This window comes from Ictidomys tridecemlineatus, chromosome 12, assembly GCF_052094955.1.
Source record: "Ictidomys tridecemlineatus isolate mIctTri1 chromosome 12, mIctTri1.hap1, whole genome shotgun sequence".
In the NCBI taxonomy this organism is placed as follows: Eukaryota; Metazoa; Chordata; class Mammalia; order Rodentia; family Sciuridae; genus Ictidomys; species Ictidomys tridecemlineatus.
Window position 1 is genome coordinate 46,962,133 of NC_135488.1, and position 18,957 is coordinate 46,981,089.

General features: G+C 44.3%; 1 protein-coding gene across 4 annotated transcripts in view; it reads right to left on the reverse strand.

Annotated features, from left to right (window-relative positions):
* Uxs1 (UDP-glucuronate decarboxylase 1) overlaps positions 1 to 18,957 on the reverse strand; it is a 94,696-nt gene continuing 75,739 nt past the window's right edge. For 3 of the 4 annotated variants that reach the window (XM_005339084.4, XM_040270891.2, XM_040270892.2), the window contains 6 exons: positions 17,603 to 17,722; positions 9,109 to 9,152; positions 5,620 to 5,680; positions 4,507 to 4,564; positions 3,308 to 3,411; positions 1 to 829 (listed from right to left, as the gene is read on the reverse strand). In XM_005339084.4, the coding sequence (XP_005339141.1) occupies positions 698 to 829; positions 3,308 to 3,411; positions 4,507 to 4,564; positions 5,620 to 5,680; positions 9,109 to 9,152; positions 17,603 to 17,722 (519 nt within the window). In that variant the 3' untranslated portion in view covers positions 1 to 697. The remainder of the gene's footprint in view (positions 830 to 3,307; positions 3,412 to 4,506; positions 4,565 to 5,619; positions 5,681 to 9,108; positions 9,153 to 17,602; positions 17,723 to 18,957) is intronic. The other variant, XM_078028898.1, reaches the window with a different exon arrangement.

An 18,957-nucleotide genomic window follows, 5' to 3' on the forward strand; every position in this document is an offset into this window, starting at 1 on the left:
TTTATGACTGATGAATTTCAATATTTTATTAAAATAGCAATTTAACCACAATTACCAAGAATACCTTAATTTTGTCCCCCCACCCCCAAATATGCAGCACAACACAGTAGTGATTTCAAATATCCTTGATCATGATAACCAACAGAAGATATCTCAAAGTCAAGTTTGCAACTAAAAACTAGACTGTGGAAAAATTCTGTATTAAAAAAGAAACATAAAGCTCTGAAACAGAATTCTTTTATCTGTCCAAAAATAAATGCCAGTGCACCACCCACCTGACAATACTGCTAGGTTTTTGTTTTCTTTATGCATAGTATAACATCTCATTTTATTTACTTTATAAATAAAATTAGGATTTTTTCATCTTATTTAATGTTCCTTTTCAGCTTCACAAAGAAACCAGTAAATAAAACTGTCAACGACAGTCACAACATACGCTCTTACAGCAAGATAAAAAACTTGAAAATATGCAGAGATGCATCTAGGCTATTTTACAAAAAGACAGATTCAAAAAGTGCAAGCAAAGTCTGCAGGTTTCGAGGGGAGCTTGTAGGCACGTCCACGTCTTTAAAGCAAGCTTCAGAATGAAATTCCAGTTTGTTCTTCATGACACCTGTTTAAGTCTTTTTTTAAAAAAACCAAAAAATACATCTCCTCAAGTGTAAAACAGGGAGTCTCGTGTCCTAAGAGCGAGGGCTCAGTGGTGGCGCGTCCGGCCCTTTTTTATTCTGGCAGGCTTTGGTTTGGGGATGTACTGATTATTTGCCTGGTACTCCAGTTCTTTACGGAAGTAGTGAATCGCTTTATTTAAACCTTCTTCCAATGGGACCTGTTGACAGAGAAAGTGAGAGAGGAGGTCACATTCACAGAAGGACTTGGTTGAGAATAACAGCAGCAGACTGTCTCAGAAATGCCGATGTGTGGCTGGCTAGGACACTCACAAAACCATTCACTGGTCATGGAAGCCATCAGACCCACCCTGGAAAAGCAAAGGTCCCTCCAAAGCCAGAGTGCACTGTGCAACTGAACATGTGATACTCTGCTGATGCACAGTAAGATCCAACCCCCATAAGACCCAGAACCACCTCTTGCTGGCGTGATATCTCTTCCAGTGTGAATTAGTCACAACAACTGTTTTAAAAATAATGTACACAGTCCATTTGTTCAGAAGAAATCTACAATGGAGTGGAGGGAGAATGCTTTGAGAAGACCATCTGCATTGACCCACAGACTGACCCACATCCTCCCATGTGACGTTGATCCTTTGCACTTTCTGGCAGATGGTCCACTTGTACCCACTCTGACTTGCCAATCTGAGAGGAACCATGACAACACCACATCATGTAAAGCAACCTTAATTTGTAGTGATGGTTTCACAAGTGGCTAAATATATCAAAACTTATCACATTTTAAAATGTGAGCCATTTGCTGGGTGCGCATTATACCACAGGCCTGGCTGAGATTCTAAAAGCACAGGAAACAAAAGCACAAAATAGACAAATAGGATTTCACCAGACAGCAAAGGAAACAATCAAAAGAGTGAAGACAATAATGCAGAATGAAGGACTACACTGGCAAACTACAACCTCTGACAAGGATACAAGAATACACAAGGAACTCAAAAAATTTTTTAAAAAAGAAAAATCTAAAAGATGGGTCATAGATCTAAACAGACATTTTCAAAACAAAATATAGAAATGGAGAACAGGTACACACAAAAAAATGTTCATCACTAATCATTAGGGAAATGCAAATCAAAACCACAAGGAGATACCACCTCACCCTAGAAGGGCTACTATACCTCTACCAGTTGCCCCCCACCCCACGAGGACAATTAAGCTGGAGATGTCTAATATCTAAATTAAGTTGGAGATGTTCCCTTAGGTCAGACTCACTCAAAATTTCTTCTGAAACAAAACTACTACAAAGAACAGAAGCTAATGATAAACTCATATTTGAAGAGTCAGAATATTGTACATCTAAACTACAGATAAGTAAAAATACTGACTGTACACACCTCACACAATGCGACATTTTCAAATGTAGTGTCGTAACTTAAAATAAAATTTTTCCTTAAAATATAGGTTCTACTAGACTAATGGCAAATTCCTTCAAAAACAAAGACCTGGCATGCTTGATGTGACTTGTTATGCCCAGCTGGGATTATCAGGTTTTGTTAAGTCAATTTTTATTTAGTTTCAAGTTTTTTTTTCATTCGTCAAATTTCTATGGCCTTCAACAGACAACTTAGATGTAGACATGACAGGATAAGGGTCACACTGAACTCTCACGTCCCTTCAGGGCTTAACATTCTAGGATTCTATTTATTCAGTTCACTAGGACATGCATTTTTAAAAGGTAAAATGAGGTCTGAGCTGCATCTGTCTCTGACTTTGCCTGATGGCGAGGAAGCCTCACCTGCTGGGCCATACCTAGGATGGCCCTACCTTTACCCAGCACAGAATGTGTGTCTGGCTGTGACAGCTGCTGGGACTGCTCCTGTGCACGAGGCCATGTGTCCTGCCCCTGCTCCACTGGCACATGTGCATTAAGCAAAAGGTGAATGGTCAGACACAGCAGAGAGTGCGTGGCCAGTCCTCTCAAAAGGTGTTCTCTGAAGGACAGAGACTTACAAGACAAGAATGAGTAGCTGCGCCCAGCTCTGGGGGAGGGCATTCATTGGCAAACCCAATCATCGGCAGTGGGAAGGAGCAGAAGGCAGCCGGGACCATGCATCATTAATTTTTAAAAATATTTTTTTTAGTTGTCAATGGCCTTTATTTTATTTATTTGTATGGGGTGCTGAGAATCAAACCCAGTGCCCCACATATGCTAGTTAAGCACTCCACACTGAGCTACATCCCAGCCCTGCATCACTATTTTTTAAACTCCTAAAATGATTCCAATGTGCAGGTGAGGGAGGGGGCCAGCCCCACTTGACAGCATCTTACAGGCCAAAGAAGGCTGTGACTCAGAGCACTATGATGGCACGGGGCTGACACAGACCGGCTCGCTCCTCTTCACACTATAACCCTGCCCATGCTGCATGGGACAAGCAGGGATCTTCAAGAGGCTGACCACACTGCCACTGTGCTCCGGAACATGGTCTTCATGATTGAGAACAAAGCCCACCAGGCCCAAGCCTCGTCCCCAGCTACGAAGGAGCACACGACACCATTTAACGGCCTGGAGAAACCCTCCGTCTGCGTGGAGGTAGAGCCCACCTCACTCCCGGGGGCCACCCACCTGTGAGGACTAGGACCCCAGAAGAGAGAAGCCCTCTGGAGCCACGTCCCCCCACACTCACCACGGGCTCCCAGCCCAGCATCAGCTTGGCTTTCTTGATGTCTGGTTTTCTTTTCTGTGGGTCATCTTGGGCTTCAGAGAGAAACTGTATCTCACTGCCACTCCCTGAGTTGAAAAGATAAGGCAAGAGAGAACCCAGTCCACTAAGGCGCTCTTCTATCACCCGCCTCTGAGTGAACCCTAACTGTAAACAGGGGTGCAGGCCATGTGAACATAGCTCCTGCTAGTCACCCAGCTGCACAGGGGGCGGTCCTTGGGAATCTAGGGCATAGGTGTGGCCGAGCTGACACGCCGCCGAGGCTTCCTTCTGGATCCAAAGAGCTTGGTGCCCAAGTTCCCTCCCAGGACAGCGAGGGCCTGGCTCAAGGAAGACCACCCACACGGGTCACAAATGCAGACACATTCCCTGGGGATGACCCCCAGGTTCATGAAAACCACAACTGTGGGGTGGGGCCAACTCTGAGGGCCACACTGGGGCGTCTGCACCCTCCCCTGGAATTAGGTGCTTTCACCTTAACCAGCAGAATGATGGGGGGATCACCATGGCCAGTACCAGGTCTATGGCTCACCAAGACCTGGTCACTGATGCTCTGGCCACAGCACGTCCCAAGCTGACACATAAGATGTCCAGCTACCTTGCTGGAGGGATGACATGGAGGACAGAAATGCCTTGGTCCAGCATCTGAGGTGGCCTAGACCCCAGGGACCGGAAGAGTAAAACCACAATAGTGACCATCCGCCAGACCTTCAGAAGTAATCCCTAGTGGAGGCTGGCCCCAGTGTAGAATCTCGAGCAAATGAAATGGTGGTTGACTTAAGCCAGTGTGGGTGGTGTGGTGTGATGCCCGGCCACACGCAGCAACAATGGGGAGATCCGGTGGCTCCTCAGGCTGTGGATCTGAGTCTCTCAAACTATCAACCATGTAGGACAACCTAACACAATCTCATGCAGAACACTGAAAACCAATCTCTTGCTCCTAACTCCATGTAGATCTCCAATTAAAACTGAATAAAACCAACCCCACCTCCTTTCTCTATTACTTCAAGAATTAGAAAACAAGTAGGTGCTCTTGATAAAAAGTTCTGCTTTGATCCAATTCAATTGGTTTATATTAATTATCCATTTTTCTAGTCAAGGTGTTATTAATGGATAGGGTAAGCACAGAAAACGTCACTTAAGAAGTGGTTTTTTCTACTTACCAACAAGGTTTTTAATTAACTGAGCAAATTCTAGGATTGTGTGTTCTTCTGGGTTCCCCTAAGGAAGAAATGGTTTCTGGTTATGAGCGTAATGAAGCAGTGACCCCCACTCCAACTCCTCCAAGTCACCCATATTTTCAGAAATGTCTGGTGGCTCACCACATCCCACAAGGTGCCAGCCTTGCTTGCCACCCTGAATAACTTCAACTTGCTATGACAACAATTGCTCAACCTTGCCAAGTGCTAACTGCACCCACCTTTACTGGCATCCTCCAGAATGTCCACGCACAAGAACAGTAAAGGGTATCTAATGAGGCTGCACGTCCACTGGTTGACTTTCTAGGGCAGACGCTTTTTTACCTAACATTCCTAAATGTTTGGTGCCACTTACTATGAAGCCAATATATTCCCCCTGGGTGTAACTATGTTAAACAACTGCGATGGTAAAGGACTCGCAAACCTGTGGGGAAAACAGTAACAGAAATGGATGCACTCACAGACAAGGGTTCTGGACAAGCCGGAAAAGCAGTCTGCTAGTTTGTAAAGGGAATTTATTTTGGGGGGGCTTCCAGGAAAACCATTTTCCCCTTTTCTTCTTTCCATCACACATTTTAATAGGTGCTCCCACTTCCCTCCCCAGTCTTGTACTCTTATTCTATCCCCACAGTAAAGGCTGGTAACTATATAACCCCAATACCCCTCATTTCCCATTTCTCAGGCTGGTCTGAAACCAGATGGTAAAAGGGGCAGGAAGGGACTTGGGCCTACTTATGAGGATAAAGAAAGGCTGAACTGGAAAACAGAGCAATGGGAATTTTGGAGAAAGTGGCTCTGTGTTTCTTGGGCTTTCTGGTAGACATGTGATTCAGATTTTTGAAAGACAGGTTTCTAAAATGAGGTGGGCATTTCTAAACGACCCTCCAACAAAACAAAACAAAACAAAACAAAACAGGAAAGAAGGAACATGGTACCTGGGTCTTTTTAAACAGCGTGTAATAAAAATAAAGGGGTGTGGATGACCCAGGTCTTTGCACAAGAATGTTAAGGAAACCTGTCTTCCTAAAATCTGAATCACGTCCGTCTCCAGCATAGCACTAGCACAGCAGTACTCACCAGGTTGACAGGGCTGCTGACGTTGCTGTTCATGAGAGCCACCAGGCCATTCACCAGATCACTGGAAAAGAAGGGGAGCTGGGTCAGGTGCTGCCTGCCAAGGTGCACAGCGCTGAGTGGCACGCATGAGCCCTCCCAGAAGAAAATTTACCACCTCTCAGAAAACAAAACCCAAATGGAAAACAATGCTAAAAGGAAATCCTGCAAATTAAGATGGTGTTTACAACATTAGCACATTCATGAATGGAATGACATCTATGGCATCTGGGATTTGCTCTCAGGGGGCAGATAGGGGTGGTTAAAACGTGATGGTAGCTGGGTGATGGGGCCAAGTTTGCCACATTTGTGTATTTCTGAAACCCTCTTAACAATTCAAAACCAAAAACACGTTAAAATAGGCACCCCTCCAAAAAAATGGAATCTGCAGTTTTCAATGGAAGCCTATGTTTAATGTGAACTCACATTTGTTAACCTATATGAAAGCATATGGTTACTTTATAAGAGAAGATACACCAAAATGAATGAACTCCAGTATGTCTCCCCATACTGGCAAATCACAGATAAAGCCAAACAATGCTGAGAATTGGAATCAACTGGAACATTGTTTTCTACCCGTCCCCCCACAACCTTCAACCTGCCCCCTCCCAAAACATCTCATATGAAACTGTCAGGGCATCTGGATGTTTCAAATGAACTGTGATTGGGCCATGAAGGTGAAGATAAGTAAGCAAATTTTCGCTTACCAAGGTTTGGTTCTTATTTTCAGAAGCTTTAAAGTGTGGCTCTGTTAAAAAAAAGTTACTTCGTAAAAATGACACCTCACTGCTAAACACAAGCACTTTCTTTAATGCCATTCATTAGCTATGTTTCTAAGAAGACTTTTAAAGTTCCATCCTGGTGGTTCAAACCAAGTCTGTTTTAAAACCTGTCCCTCCGCTTCCTCCATTATTACCAGCAAGAAGCAGGTCACTATGGGTCATGATCAACTCCCAAAAGAAAACCCCAGATCTTTTTTTTTTCTTTCCTTTTGTTTGGGGGATTTTTTGTGTGTGTGTGTGTATGTGAGAGATATTTAGTAAAAGTTATTTCTGTTTTTTTTTTCATTTTCAACAAATGGGTATTTTGTATGAATATGCTTAACATTCTATTCTCACAGATCAAGTGCAAATGCAAATCACTGTTGACCTTGGATGATTTTTCTTTTTGGAGAAACTGGCAAAAAGTCACTTCATCACTATGGCAGTGATCATTACATGGCAATTCATTCTCTTATGGCTTCCATCTGTGCATATTTGTAAAGAGACATTAAAAGCTGCCATTCAGTAGCATCTACAATAGGTTTTAATATTGAAACTGGGGTTGGGGAATCATACTAAGTTCCTCATTGGGAGAAGGGGGAGGGAGGGCCATGCACCTTTTATATAACAAGCTGGCAACTTTTAAGGTCAAAATCGCATAGATCACACTCATTTAACCTGAAGCTCTTTAAAAGTGTCATTTTGACAAAGTGACTTTTTAAAAAAATATACATGCCTTTGTTATGTGAATGAGGATATAAGTTGATCATGAAACTATCAGACATAGTCATGCCAAATGTCAATGTAGATGACCACCTAGACTGAATTCCTGCGATATTGTTGCACCAACTGTAGATTTGGGAACAGTTAAATTTAGTACAGCTAACTATGGATTCAGATGTACAGTTTTTACCATGAAGTAAAATATCTCACTTTTTAAAAAGTAACTTGTTAAAAATAGCAAAACTTTGGCAAGTTAATGATCTCGGCTGGCACTTGAATAACTACACTGTGTATGCTGGGAATTCTGTCCCCAAGTGTGGCAAAGTTCCCAAAACCTTGTCATCTGGGACAACACTAACCCGAGATGACACTGCAGTATTATGGAGAGGGTTTTCTAAGATGCTTTGCACCCACATTTCTAGGAAAACCAACCCTCTAAGATGGCAGGGAGATCGCCATGTGTGTGACGGAAGAGTGTCAGAGCCGAGTGGGAGAGTACGCAGTACGAGCACTGATTATTACAGTATTTGAATCACTACCCTCTTCAAAAAAGAGAACATCTGAAGCCACTTAAATGAATGTTGAAGTCACGTGGCCAGTAAGAAGCACGAGTGCTAACTGGTCTCCTCTTTATTACACTCCATCTGGTGTGGGTGGGCACTGGGGAAGTTTGGGGCCACTGATTAGGTCGTCCAAGATGAGTTTCTATAACTAAAAACATCAAGACCTCCCCAGGAGAGTGCATGACTGGGGGTGGCAAAGGAGGATGGGATGAAGATGTACCACTGTGAAAAGATGATACTCGATACACAGGAGTCTGATATGGTCCCGCTACAGAAATGTACCCAGATAATTTCCTCCCGAGTTAAGTGCTTTGAAATGGAACAGTCCTGAAGGAGGGGCAGCTCCATTTCCCATTAAACTGCACATGGACTGATGTGCTTGTGCTGGCTGGGATGGGGCCGCCCAGACCTGGACCCCACAGCCAGCCCCTCTCCACTCTAGTGCCCCATGGCACCAGGAACAGTATTTTTGGATTGACAGGCATTCTGGGGTATTTGCATTAAACAGCAAAAATACATGGTGTCCAAATATAGAACAGGGTTTTACAATGATTCAGGATACCAGAAACTTTTACAAAAATTATAATAGCTATACAATGGTGAATGATTCTTTGGACTATTAATGGCTTAACACAGTAACTCAGAATCCACACCACTTTCTACAGTTAGTCACCAACTGAACTGACCAACAAAAACCTAGATTATAAGGACTGGCCCCCCCCCCCAAAAAAAAGCTATCACGTGAAGCTATTAAAAAATTACTTCTATCTGCATTTAGTTTCACCATAAAATTTGAAGTTAGGACACTATTTACCACATATCTTTAATGAAGATCCCCACCTCCACCTTAGAAAGGTATGTTTAAAATGAGCCAGATTTTGGAATCTGCAGTTGAGCGAATAAGGTCCCCTCTCTTTTTTTTTTGGTATCAGGTACAGAACACAGGGAGGGTTAATCACTGAGCTATATTCCCAGCTCTTTCTATTTTTTATTTTGAGACAGGGTCTTGCTATGTTGCTTAGATCCCTGCTAAGTTGTGAAGCCTGGCTGTGAACTTGTGATCCTCCTGCCTCAGCCTCTCAAGTTGCTGGGATTACAGACATGTGCCACCATGCCCAGTAACGCCCTCTCTTAACTAAGCCTGCAGCCAAGTCATGTAAGCCACACCCAGCACTGGGCAACTTCACCTACACAACACTAGGTGGCAGTAAAAGATCAGCTGAGCAGCTATAGCATGAAGAGGAAAGTCAATCTTCAACAGAGAATGGCAAAAGTTTTCCCATCATGATTTTAAAATTAAATTTAATCAATATATACAGGGTCATTGAAGTAGTTAGCACATAGAATAGATACAGAATTGTCCACTCTGCATTCCCCCTCTTTCAAATCAGTGCTAAGAGCCATACCTGACATACTGGAATGCCCTTGTTTGAGATCCAGATCCATACACCTAGAAGGAAAGCAACAGTTAAGACTCCTGAGGAAAACCGCAATGGCACTGGAAAATGGGGATCCTTGGAATTCTGGGAACAACCTCAAAACGGATCCCCAAAGGCGGACAGTGACACTGTTCAGAGTCTTGAGCCACACTCACATTTTGTACTTCAATTATGCCCAATGGTGAGAAGGCAGCAGAAATAATTAATGCATGCATGTTTATGTGTAGAAAGTTTTTCCTCAAATTATGGGATCTGAAGGAACCTACTTCCCAGGGTCTCATGAGTTTCTGGGGACTGTGATCCCAGAGTCCACCTGAGTAACAGACGCAAACCCAAAGAATAAAATGGGCTCCATTGGGGTTCTTCACTCTGGCTGTCTATCAGAACAGCTGCTACTCCTCTGCTGCCCAGGTCCACAGACTCTGAGGTGAGGCAGGCATCTTTCAGTATGTCCATACTTAGCTCCCCACGTGATTCCAAAGTCAAGAGAGCCACCCAGGGGAATGGACGCGAGACCAAAGTGCCATCTTATTAATCCGCCTCTTTTCTCCTGAACTTAGAATCAATTAATAAGTACAGGAGGCTCCTATGGAAACCAAGCATGGTGGAAGGTGGTTAGAAGGTTGCCCATAAGGCCATGGGCTCCTCCTATCTCACTTGGCGTCTCCGTATCAAGGGTTCTCAGTCTTGGCTACACAGTAGTGTCCCCTGGTAGCCTTCTGCAATTAACAAAGCTTAAGCACCACTGGCAGACAGATTTAACAACTCTGGGTGGGACCGTGCATCATTACTTTTTAAGGTCCTAAAATGATGCCAATGTGCAGCCAAGGCTTAAAACCACTTAGTATGCACCAACCCCTGCCAGGAGAGATTATTAAAACATGGGTTTCTGGACTATATCCCCGAGTTTTTGACCCAGAAGATCTGGAGGAGAGCCAGATTAGAAATTCTAATAATTCTGCAAGTGATGGTGACACTCCTGGGCCTGGGACCATGCTTGGAGAACCCCTGCTCTAACTGAGCAGAGGACTATGATGACCATAAAAATTCAATCATACACTTTGCCCTGCTGCCTTTCATGTACAAGAAAGCAGCAAGGCAGAAGGAGTGGGATATCTCAACTGAGCAAGTTTTCGTTGTTTTATGTTTTGAATACTCTAAGTACCATAGTAGCAAAGTCCCTGTCAATGAAATGTAAACTCTGAGCAGATCTATGGAAACCTACTTGTCAAGGAGGGGATATAGGGGATATAGGAATTGAATGGGAGTTTGGACTAGGTATTGAGTAACAATCCCTCTTGTTTTAAGCCTATAATCCTTGCCCCCTTTCTTGGAAAAGTTGCAACCATTCCTCTTTTGGAGATGTGAAATTGAAGTTCAGTGTGTTGCAGTGCCTCAGGCTGCCTCACTGTGATGTTAGTGGTGGGCTGGTAGTGAAATGCGTGTCTTATACTCAGTCACTGCACCCTATATGATGGGTTTCAGTTTCTACTCTGGGAATGTCTTTTGGAGAGATTTCCAAAGTCTGACTAAAATTTTGTACTCCTAAACATGCTGGAACTGTTAAGAAAAGGAAATTTTGGGCTGGGGATGTGGCTCAAGCGGTAGCGCGCTCGCCTGGCATGCGTGCGGCCCGGGTTCAATCCTCAGCACCACATAACAACAGAGATGTTGTGTCCGCCGAGAACTAAAAAATAAATAAATATTAAAAATTCTCTCTCTCTCTCTCTCCCCCCTCTCTTTAAAAAAAAAAAAAGAAAAGGAAATTTTAAGAGACACTAGATAGTTTTACTTTGTGCATGTGCTTTAATTTAACATTAATGATGGCTAAGGAAGAAGCAACAGAAGGACATGAATCTTTGTAAATTGATGTATCTAAACTATGGGTTTACTCACAAGATTCCCAGTCTCACAAACAAACAAACAAAAATTCAATTATAATGGAAATGTGTCTAGATTGTTACAGAGATAATTTTTGTGTTGATTTTTACTTACTGAACAAGGAAAACCAAAAAAAGAAAAATGCAAATAGCAAATACACAATCCCATGGCCTTTACACATATGCCACTGTATTGCACAAAAACAATAGCAGTGGCTAACATACTGTACACTTACTATATGTCTGGCATCAGCTAAGACTATAGGGCCATTCTTTCCTTTCATCCTCATGCCAACCCTATGAGGTAATTACTTTATTATTCCATTTTACAAGTGGGGAAATCTACAACACAAACACACAGTACACAGGTTCTCTTTCCACGATGCATTTCTACACCACTATGCCATGTCTCACGTTCTTTGCCCTGCTAGCTATGAGTTGTCTGCTTCCCATCTGGCAGACCAGCTCTGATGCCACTCTCGGCAAGATTCATCTAAGCTCATTCCCCAGGAATGTCTACTCCACATGCCAGTTTCCCCCAACTGTGGGCTCACAATGCTTGGCATAGTGCAAATGCAGGATGAATACTTGCTAAACAATAACCTGTGAATTCTGTAGTTTACAAAGGTTGAGTTTTCTTTATTTGAAATACATGGGAACACACCTGTTTCAGGTTTCAATTTTTTCAGATTTTAGAACATCTGCATATACATCATAAGACATCTTAGGGATAGGACCCAAGTCTAAACACAAAATTCATTCACTTTTCATATACATCTTAGACACAGAGCCTAAAGGTAATTTTATGTGACACTTTTAGTGTGTCTGTCTTTTGATGGTGACCTAGTGCACAAGATCAGATGTTGACCTTTCCATCTGCAGTGCCGTGCTGGCACTCAAAAAGTTCTGGATTTTTAGACTGAGGATACTCAACCTGTACCATTACTGAGAATGAAGAGACTAAAACAGAAGGCTCTTTGAGAGGTTTCCTAATCTTATAGTCACAGAGAACAACAAGTCACCAGAGTTTCTATCTGCTTGCAAGCCTGACTCTCATACCCCACTACCCCTCCCCATCAATTTGGCCTGACCTCCCACCATATGGTTTTCTCTCACACAGGAGAAAGTCAGCAGCTCTGCAGACAGCCCCAGCCCCAGCAACCTCCCCCAGTCCTGCGTTCCAGAGCTCATCCCATCAGATTTGAGCAGGTGGGAAAAGGGCGAGGAACAGGTAGGGAAGAAAAGAAGGCCTCAATGTTCCCGAATGTCACGTTTTTTAAAGCAGGTTTAAAGGTTGTCCTCCTTATCTTAATACACATTTGCACTTGCTGATACCATCAGTTTCAGCTCTATTTAGGTTCTGTTCTAGGGTAGATGGCTCCCCAGTAAGAAAAGGCTGACAAGACTGAGAAACAGCAGCAGCAGACCTCAGTACAGGGACGTGAGGAAAAACGAGTGGGACTCTTGGAGGCAGATCCCGGCTCCCGACTGACACGCCCAGCTCCCTGGCCTCACTGACACTTCTGGTCTATTCGTCTGCAAGGGCAGAGGCCCTATCTTTCTTACTGATCTGGCACAAAGTGGGTGCAAAGCAAAGGCCAGCATATGAGTAACACAGGGGTCTGGTGCCATTAGGGAGCATCTGCACAGCCAAGGCCTCTGTGCACAGTGAGTGGGTGACTCAGTCTTCCGACTTCGTTTCATGGAACTGGGAGACAAGGAAAGAGTCAGTGCCACTCCTGGTACCTGAGGGACTAAGGGCTGTGTGTAGCTCAGAGGAGCATGGTGTCTTAGGAGTCCCCAAGAAGGGAGGGGCCAGGTGAGAGAGAACTGTCCGCTGGCCACATGCCACTGTTGTCTACCGCTGTGCCTTACAAGCTCAAGATACCAAAAGATTCTCTGCTAAACCCAACTCTAGTCAGGCTCCAAAACCTCTCCTAGGTCTGTCTGTCCACTTTTTCTAAGACCTAGTTTTAACAAGAGCCCAGCTCAGTCAGTTTAGCTAGAACCCCACCTCCACATCTGACTGCCTTCCACATCTGATCAGGTTCCTCATCCGCCATTTTCCCTCAGGAGAGGTCTGCCCACTCTGGCCTGTCTTCAGCAAGAATCGTATGAGACTGGTTTAGCCAGAATTCCCCTGACCCCCAGGGCTTCCTCTTATTAATTTTCCACCTACCAATCCCCAAACCGTTCCCTGCTACAAATTCCCACTTGCCCATGGTGTACTTGGAGCTGAGCTCAACCTGTCTCCATGGATACAAAATCCCATTGCCATGTTCCCCTATCTACCATCACAGTTGTGAATAAACTCAACAAGCTGCACTGAAGAAACGTTTCTTTACTAGATCCTATGGCTGCACTTTATGAATGAAGGTCCCATGTCAGGAGCCCTCAAAACACTACAGCATCAGTAAGGGGAATTACCACACCAACTCTGAATTGGGTCTTAGAAATACACCTGTCTAAAATTGTCCTCTGGAAAAACATTAAGCCTTTTAAATTGAAATAGAACTCGATTCAGACCCCAATTCTGCTGCATCTGGGATGACCTGGGTTAATTCATTTTAATGTAAACTGAAATAAATCAATGGAAAAACAGAAATCCAACTGTGTGTATGCTTTAATTGAATTGTGAGCCAAAGCCTCTTCAAAAATAAACTTAAACCTGAACCATACTCATTTATTTTCTTTTTTCTTTCTTTTTTTAATATTTATTTTTTAGTTTTAGATGGACACAATATCTTTATTTTTATGTGGTGCTGAGGATCAAACCCAGTGCCTCACGCCTGCTAGGTGAGTGCGATACCACTTGAGCCACATCCCGAGCCCCTCACTTATTTTCTATACCTAGACTGGACAACGTATCTTCTGAACGTCTATGTGACTTAAAATGCAGCTTTAATGTTCCCTGTACTAGTCTGTGCCCTCACTTCATTCTCATGGCAGGCATCTGACGTGACTGCCAGTAAGACCCTCGGGCGCGCCCCAAGGCAAAGAGGGCTGCTTGGGGTGCCTGGAAGACAAGTGCTTGCATTAAGCCAGCTCAGCAAGGGGAAGGGGAAGGACTGAGCTGGTGCGTCAACCTGAGGATGTCTTCTGTCTTACAAAGACTTGTTGGAACCATGGCAACAAGGGGACACAGATTATCTCCTTATTTCCTCTCCTCAGTGAAGCCTTCTCAAGAGCAGCTGAGGGTATGTGGGAGGCACTGGATTCAGTCCTTAGCACCACAGAAAAATAAATAAATAGGGCTGGGGTTGTAGCTCAGTGGTGGAGTGCTCGCCTTGCATGTGGAGGGTGCTGGGTTCGATCCTCAGCACCACATAAAAATAAAATAAAGGTATTGTGTCATCTACAACTGAAAAAAATATTCAAAAAAAAAGAAGAGCCTAAGTTGAAAAAGTTGAGTGTGTCCTCAGACAACTTCCACAGAGTCCTCTACAAGAGCCATAAATGACACCTCAATTGTACAGAGAAGACAGATTCTTCATGAGAAACAGAACTGTGTGTGACAAAGGAACACAAGCTCCCTTCTGAAAGGCCTCTCAGGACTCCTGCCTCTGCCCCCAGCAGGCGTCTAGAAGAGACAGGAGCCGGGGTACTTTGGATTAATGGCCCTCACCATGGCACCAGCCACCTTTCCCTTCCTGCCTCTGGCCCAGAAGCCTGCCGGACCTGAAGACGACACATGAATCATCACTCTCTGCCGACAACGTGTGCACTTGTGGGGCCAGCCAGGGGCCGGCTCCCCACCTAACACTGGGGCCCAGGTTGCCGCCAAGGAGGCCATAAATCAGGAAGTTGCTCCTGGGAAGACTGTTAATAGTTTACCATGCCAAAAAGGTGGCTCTGATCTGGTATAAGGAAGGGCTATTGAGCACAGAGGCTAAAAAGGCTCGAGGGCTGTCCCTAAGAGGTAGAATTCTCAACAGAGCAGAAGGGGGGAGGGGATCCTGTGGCACAGTCACCCCTTGGTATCTGTGGGGACCAGTCCCAGGACACTTCACAGAGAGCCAAATGCACGGATGCTCAAGTCCCTTATATAAAATAGTGTGGTACCAACACACAACCTCCCATGTCCTTTAAATCACCCCTGGATTAACTCTAGAACCTAAGACAATGTTAAAGCCTTATAAATTGTTGTGATACTATACTGTTTAGGGAACAATAACAGGAAAAATTGTCTGCACATATTTAACACAGACACAATTTTTTCCCAACATTTTCCATCCAAAGTTGGCTAAATCTGCTAATACAGAGACTGTGCAGCAGGAAAGGAACATGGAGTGACACAGTAAGTTTGGCCTACTAGTAACAATTACATTGGCTGGCTTCCAAAAAAGGTCACTGAACCACTTTCACTCATAACAGAAAGCAGTCACTATAAAACCAAGTATTAATTTGACCAATATTGATCTCATGCTGGCCTAAGTGCCAGGCCAGGGACACGGCTGCGAATTAAACAGAATTACTGGTTTCAAAGGAGTAACACTGTACTGACAGGGAGGAGGGGCTGGAAAATTTATACTGCAGTTGGAGACAAGTGCAATGAAACAACAGTTACTAGAAACCAAAATGGTGTCATTATGTAGAAAAAGCATTCCAGAAGGCTTCCCTAAAGCGACAGCAAATAGGTGGAACAGGCAGAAGAAACACACTCCTAGGATGTGTAAGACTGAGGAGCTGTGCACTCAACCTGGAGTGCAGAGCAAGGCGCTTTGAGGAAAGAGGACTGTGGACTACACCTGCTGTGAGGTGAAAGTCACTTGAGTTTCTGACATCTCTTTAAAAGGTTTGCTCTGGGAATGGGGGTAGAGTTCAGTGTCAGAGCACTTGCCTAGCATGCACAAGGTCCTGGGCTCCATCCAAGGTACCCTCCCCCAATCCACCCCCACCCCACCCCCCAGCTCACTGCTGAGCCAATAACACGCTGAACATGGAGAACAATACATCCGGATGGAATGTTGGCAGTGTAGATGAGGGCTGACCTCTGGGGCTACCCAGGGCCAGGCTAAGGATAGGCTACTGGGTCCCATGTGTGGTGTGGGAAGAAGAGACGTGTGTGAACATGGCACCTTCATCTTGGGGCACTGAGATGCCACTTACAAGAGGAGGAGGAGAAGAGAGTTGGCTCAGACCACTGGAACCTAGAGCTGAAGTCTGGACTCACCTCTGCCTTGAAATGTTTTCAGCAAAAGTCACCTACGTGATGCACCTGCCCGTGGGAGCCATTCTACGTTGTAACAGGCTAAGCCTTTTGTTCTACATTGGCCATGGAGTAGTTAACACATACAAAGACAAAACATGAAGAGGGATTCAGAAGGGTTACTGGGTTCGAAAACAGGGAGTAACCATTTGGCCAAGGAAGCCTGGGCACTTTAACCTCTGTGCTTCAGTCTCTTTACCTGGAAAATAGGTGTAATAAAGGGTACTAAGGTCACCTGGAGCTCAGAGATCTATTGTGAACATGAAATGAGTTAACAGGTATAAAGACCACAGAAAAATAAGCCAGTTTTATTGCTGGATTGACTGGGAATGGGTAGAAACATAAGTACATACAGACAGTCCCCGACTAGTGATGGTGTTACTTTATAATGGACTCACCTGTACACACTCCCTCTTGAGTGGAGGAGCACCTGGACCTGTGGTGGTCACATATAATCTCCAACTTATAATGGGTTTATCAGGATGTAGTGCCAGTGTAAATTGAGGAGCGTATACATAGTTATAATTTTTTCCCCTGGAATATAATCAGTAAGGAACCCACCTTCAGAATTTTCTGAGGAATAGGATACTTATCTCCTTTGGGTTCCCAAACTTTAAGCTGAAAAGGACTCTAGAAGACTCTAGATGTGAAGAGCAAAGAGATCAAGAGGGTCGACCAAAAAGAGGGTGGGAAAGACCGAAGAGGGAGGAGGAGAGCCAAGAGGTGTCAGCAAAGCCAAGAAACCCAACCGAACTTAAGAGAAGCCAGGTGATCCTCCCTAGGTAGGTAAGGGGGAGATGGACGAGGAATGAGCAAGCCCTCCAACACCCACAGGTGGCACCCGGGGCCACAAGGGTCAGCATTCTCACCCTCAAAGCTCACTGGAACCACTGACCCTAGTCCACTGGCTCCACTGAGCTCCAGGAGCCTGCAGGGAGGAGGAAGCTGGGCACCGGTCAGCCTTTCAAGGTGAGTTCCCAGACTGACCAAGACGCGGCTCACTTTCTTCCTACCCTGACCTGTGGGTGCTTCCTGGCCTCCTGAAGGTCACTGAGTTCAGCTACAACTCTGGTAATAGCCCTAGGTAAAAAAATGACAGGGATAAACAGGCCTGTTGGCATAGGAAGGTGAAGCAAAGATGTCGGCAGTGTGGAGACACTGAAATGGAAGGGCCTCACACTGTGTCCCTTATCTAGGTACTGCCTATTTTCCTTCCTTTCCCTTCACTAAGCACAGCAGAGAGATAAATGAATCCTAAATGGCAATGCTGGACATGCTCTTCCCTGAATCAAGACCCATTTGTCCTCAGCACTTTAGGCTGATTCCTGATCTGGGTTGCAAATGCCCCTGGGCCTATGAGGCCAGCACCTACCGTGAGTGGTTCCCCTTGGAGTGCCTGCAGGATGAAGTTGCTGACCACCCGCCCATCATTCATGTGCATGCGTGGGCCGAAGGTGTTGAAGATTCTTGCTACTCGCACTTCCACGCCTTCCTGGAACAGAGAGAAGAGGAAGTGAGGTGTTCTTCCCTTCCTAGTTTATATGTACATTTCCAGTGACCTACAGAGGTTCACCTATGACAAGGGTACGAGGTCTCTCCAACAAAAGGCAACTACCACCCACATTCTGGTAGAGAATCTATGAGACAGCACAAGGGGAATGTGTTCAGATAAATTTTTCTCTGGTAAACATCTATTTTCCAAATGGGATCATATAATATATTGTGCAGGTTTATCAGACATTAGAGATATAAAAGTCAATGAAAATTTGACAGCTGGTAAGAAAAAAACAACAACCAGAAAGTACTTTATCTTGGAGAAAGTCGGAAATAAAAATTTTTAAAGAGTTGCCTTGCAACTCAATCTCTGTTCTAGACAAAACTTAAAATACAACTTGGTGCTCCATAAAGGCTCAGCTGATGGCCTGGAAAGACACGTCCTAACACTGTTTAACATGTTTTTCTCTACTATTCATTTTCATGCCTGTTCATTTTCTTCTACACATTTTATTAAAAACTTCACCATTACACAAAACATGAATGACTTATACAATCCAGAAAAGCTTATTTTCAAATATGTCTTCAGGAAGGTGTTATTTTGTCAACTACCAAAGCCTTTCCCAAATGAACCTGTTTAATTATAAAATTTTGCAGAGTGCTTTGCCATGGATGAAAAGGTTAAATGTCCTTATAATAACCTGTTAGTGGTCTTTCACAGTGTGTGACTAGTTATGCTATGGACATGCACATTCTGGGAGTCTGAGGGCTGGTAGGAGGTGTGACCAGCTGGGGCTCTTCCAGCCTCACTGCTTCTTGCCAGGCCTCCCACTCACCTTTTCCCATTCACAGTAAAACTGGGAAAGAAACAGGATTTACTTCCCAGAGGTTCTATAAGACTGGAATAAGTCCCTGTACACCCTTAGCACAGGGCCAGAAGTAACGATGGTATATTTTAGTTGCTACTGCTGTCACTACAGTTGATCAAATCTTTTCATTTCTAATTCTACCACCTCAGATCTGACATGGGCTGAGAATCTAACAGACTCTTAGTTAATGGGGCTTATTTAACACAAAATGTATCCATATGCAGAGCAGGTTAAACAGGATGAACTGCAGAGTCTCCAGGGCCCACATGAGATATCCAGTCACTGCCTCTGCCCACAGAATCTTCATCTATCTTCCCAGCATACTGGACCAACACAGGAGCTTTCCACATGTGCTTTGATATGA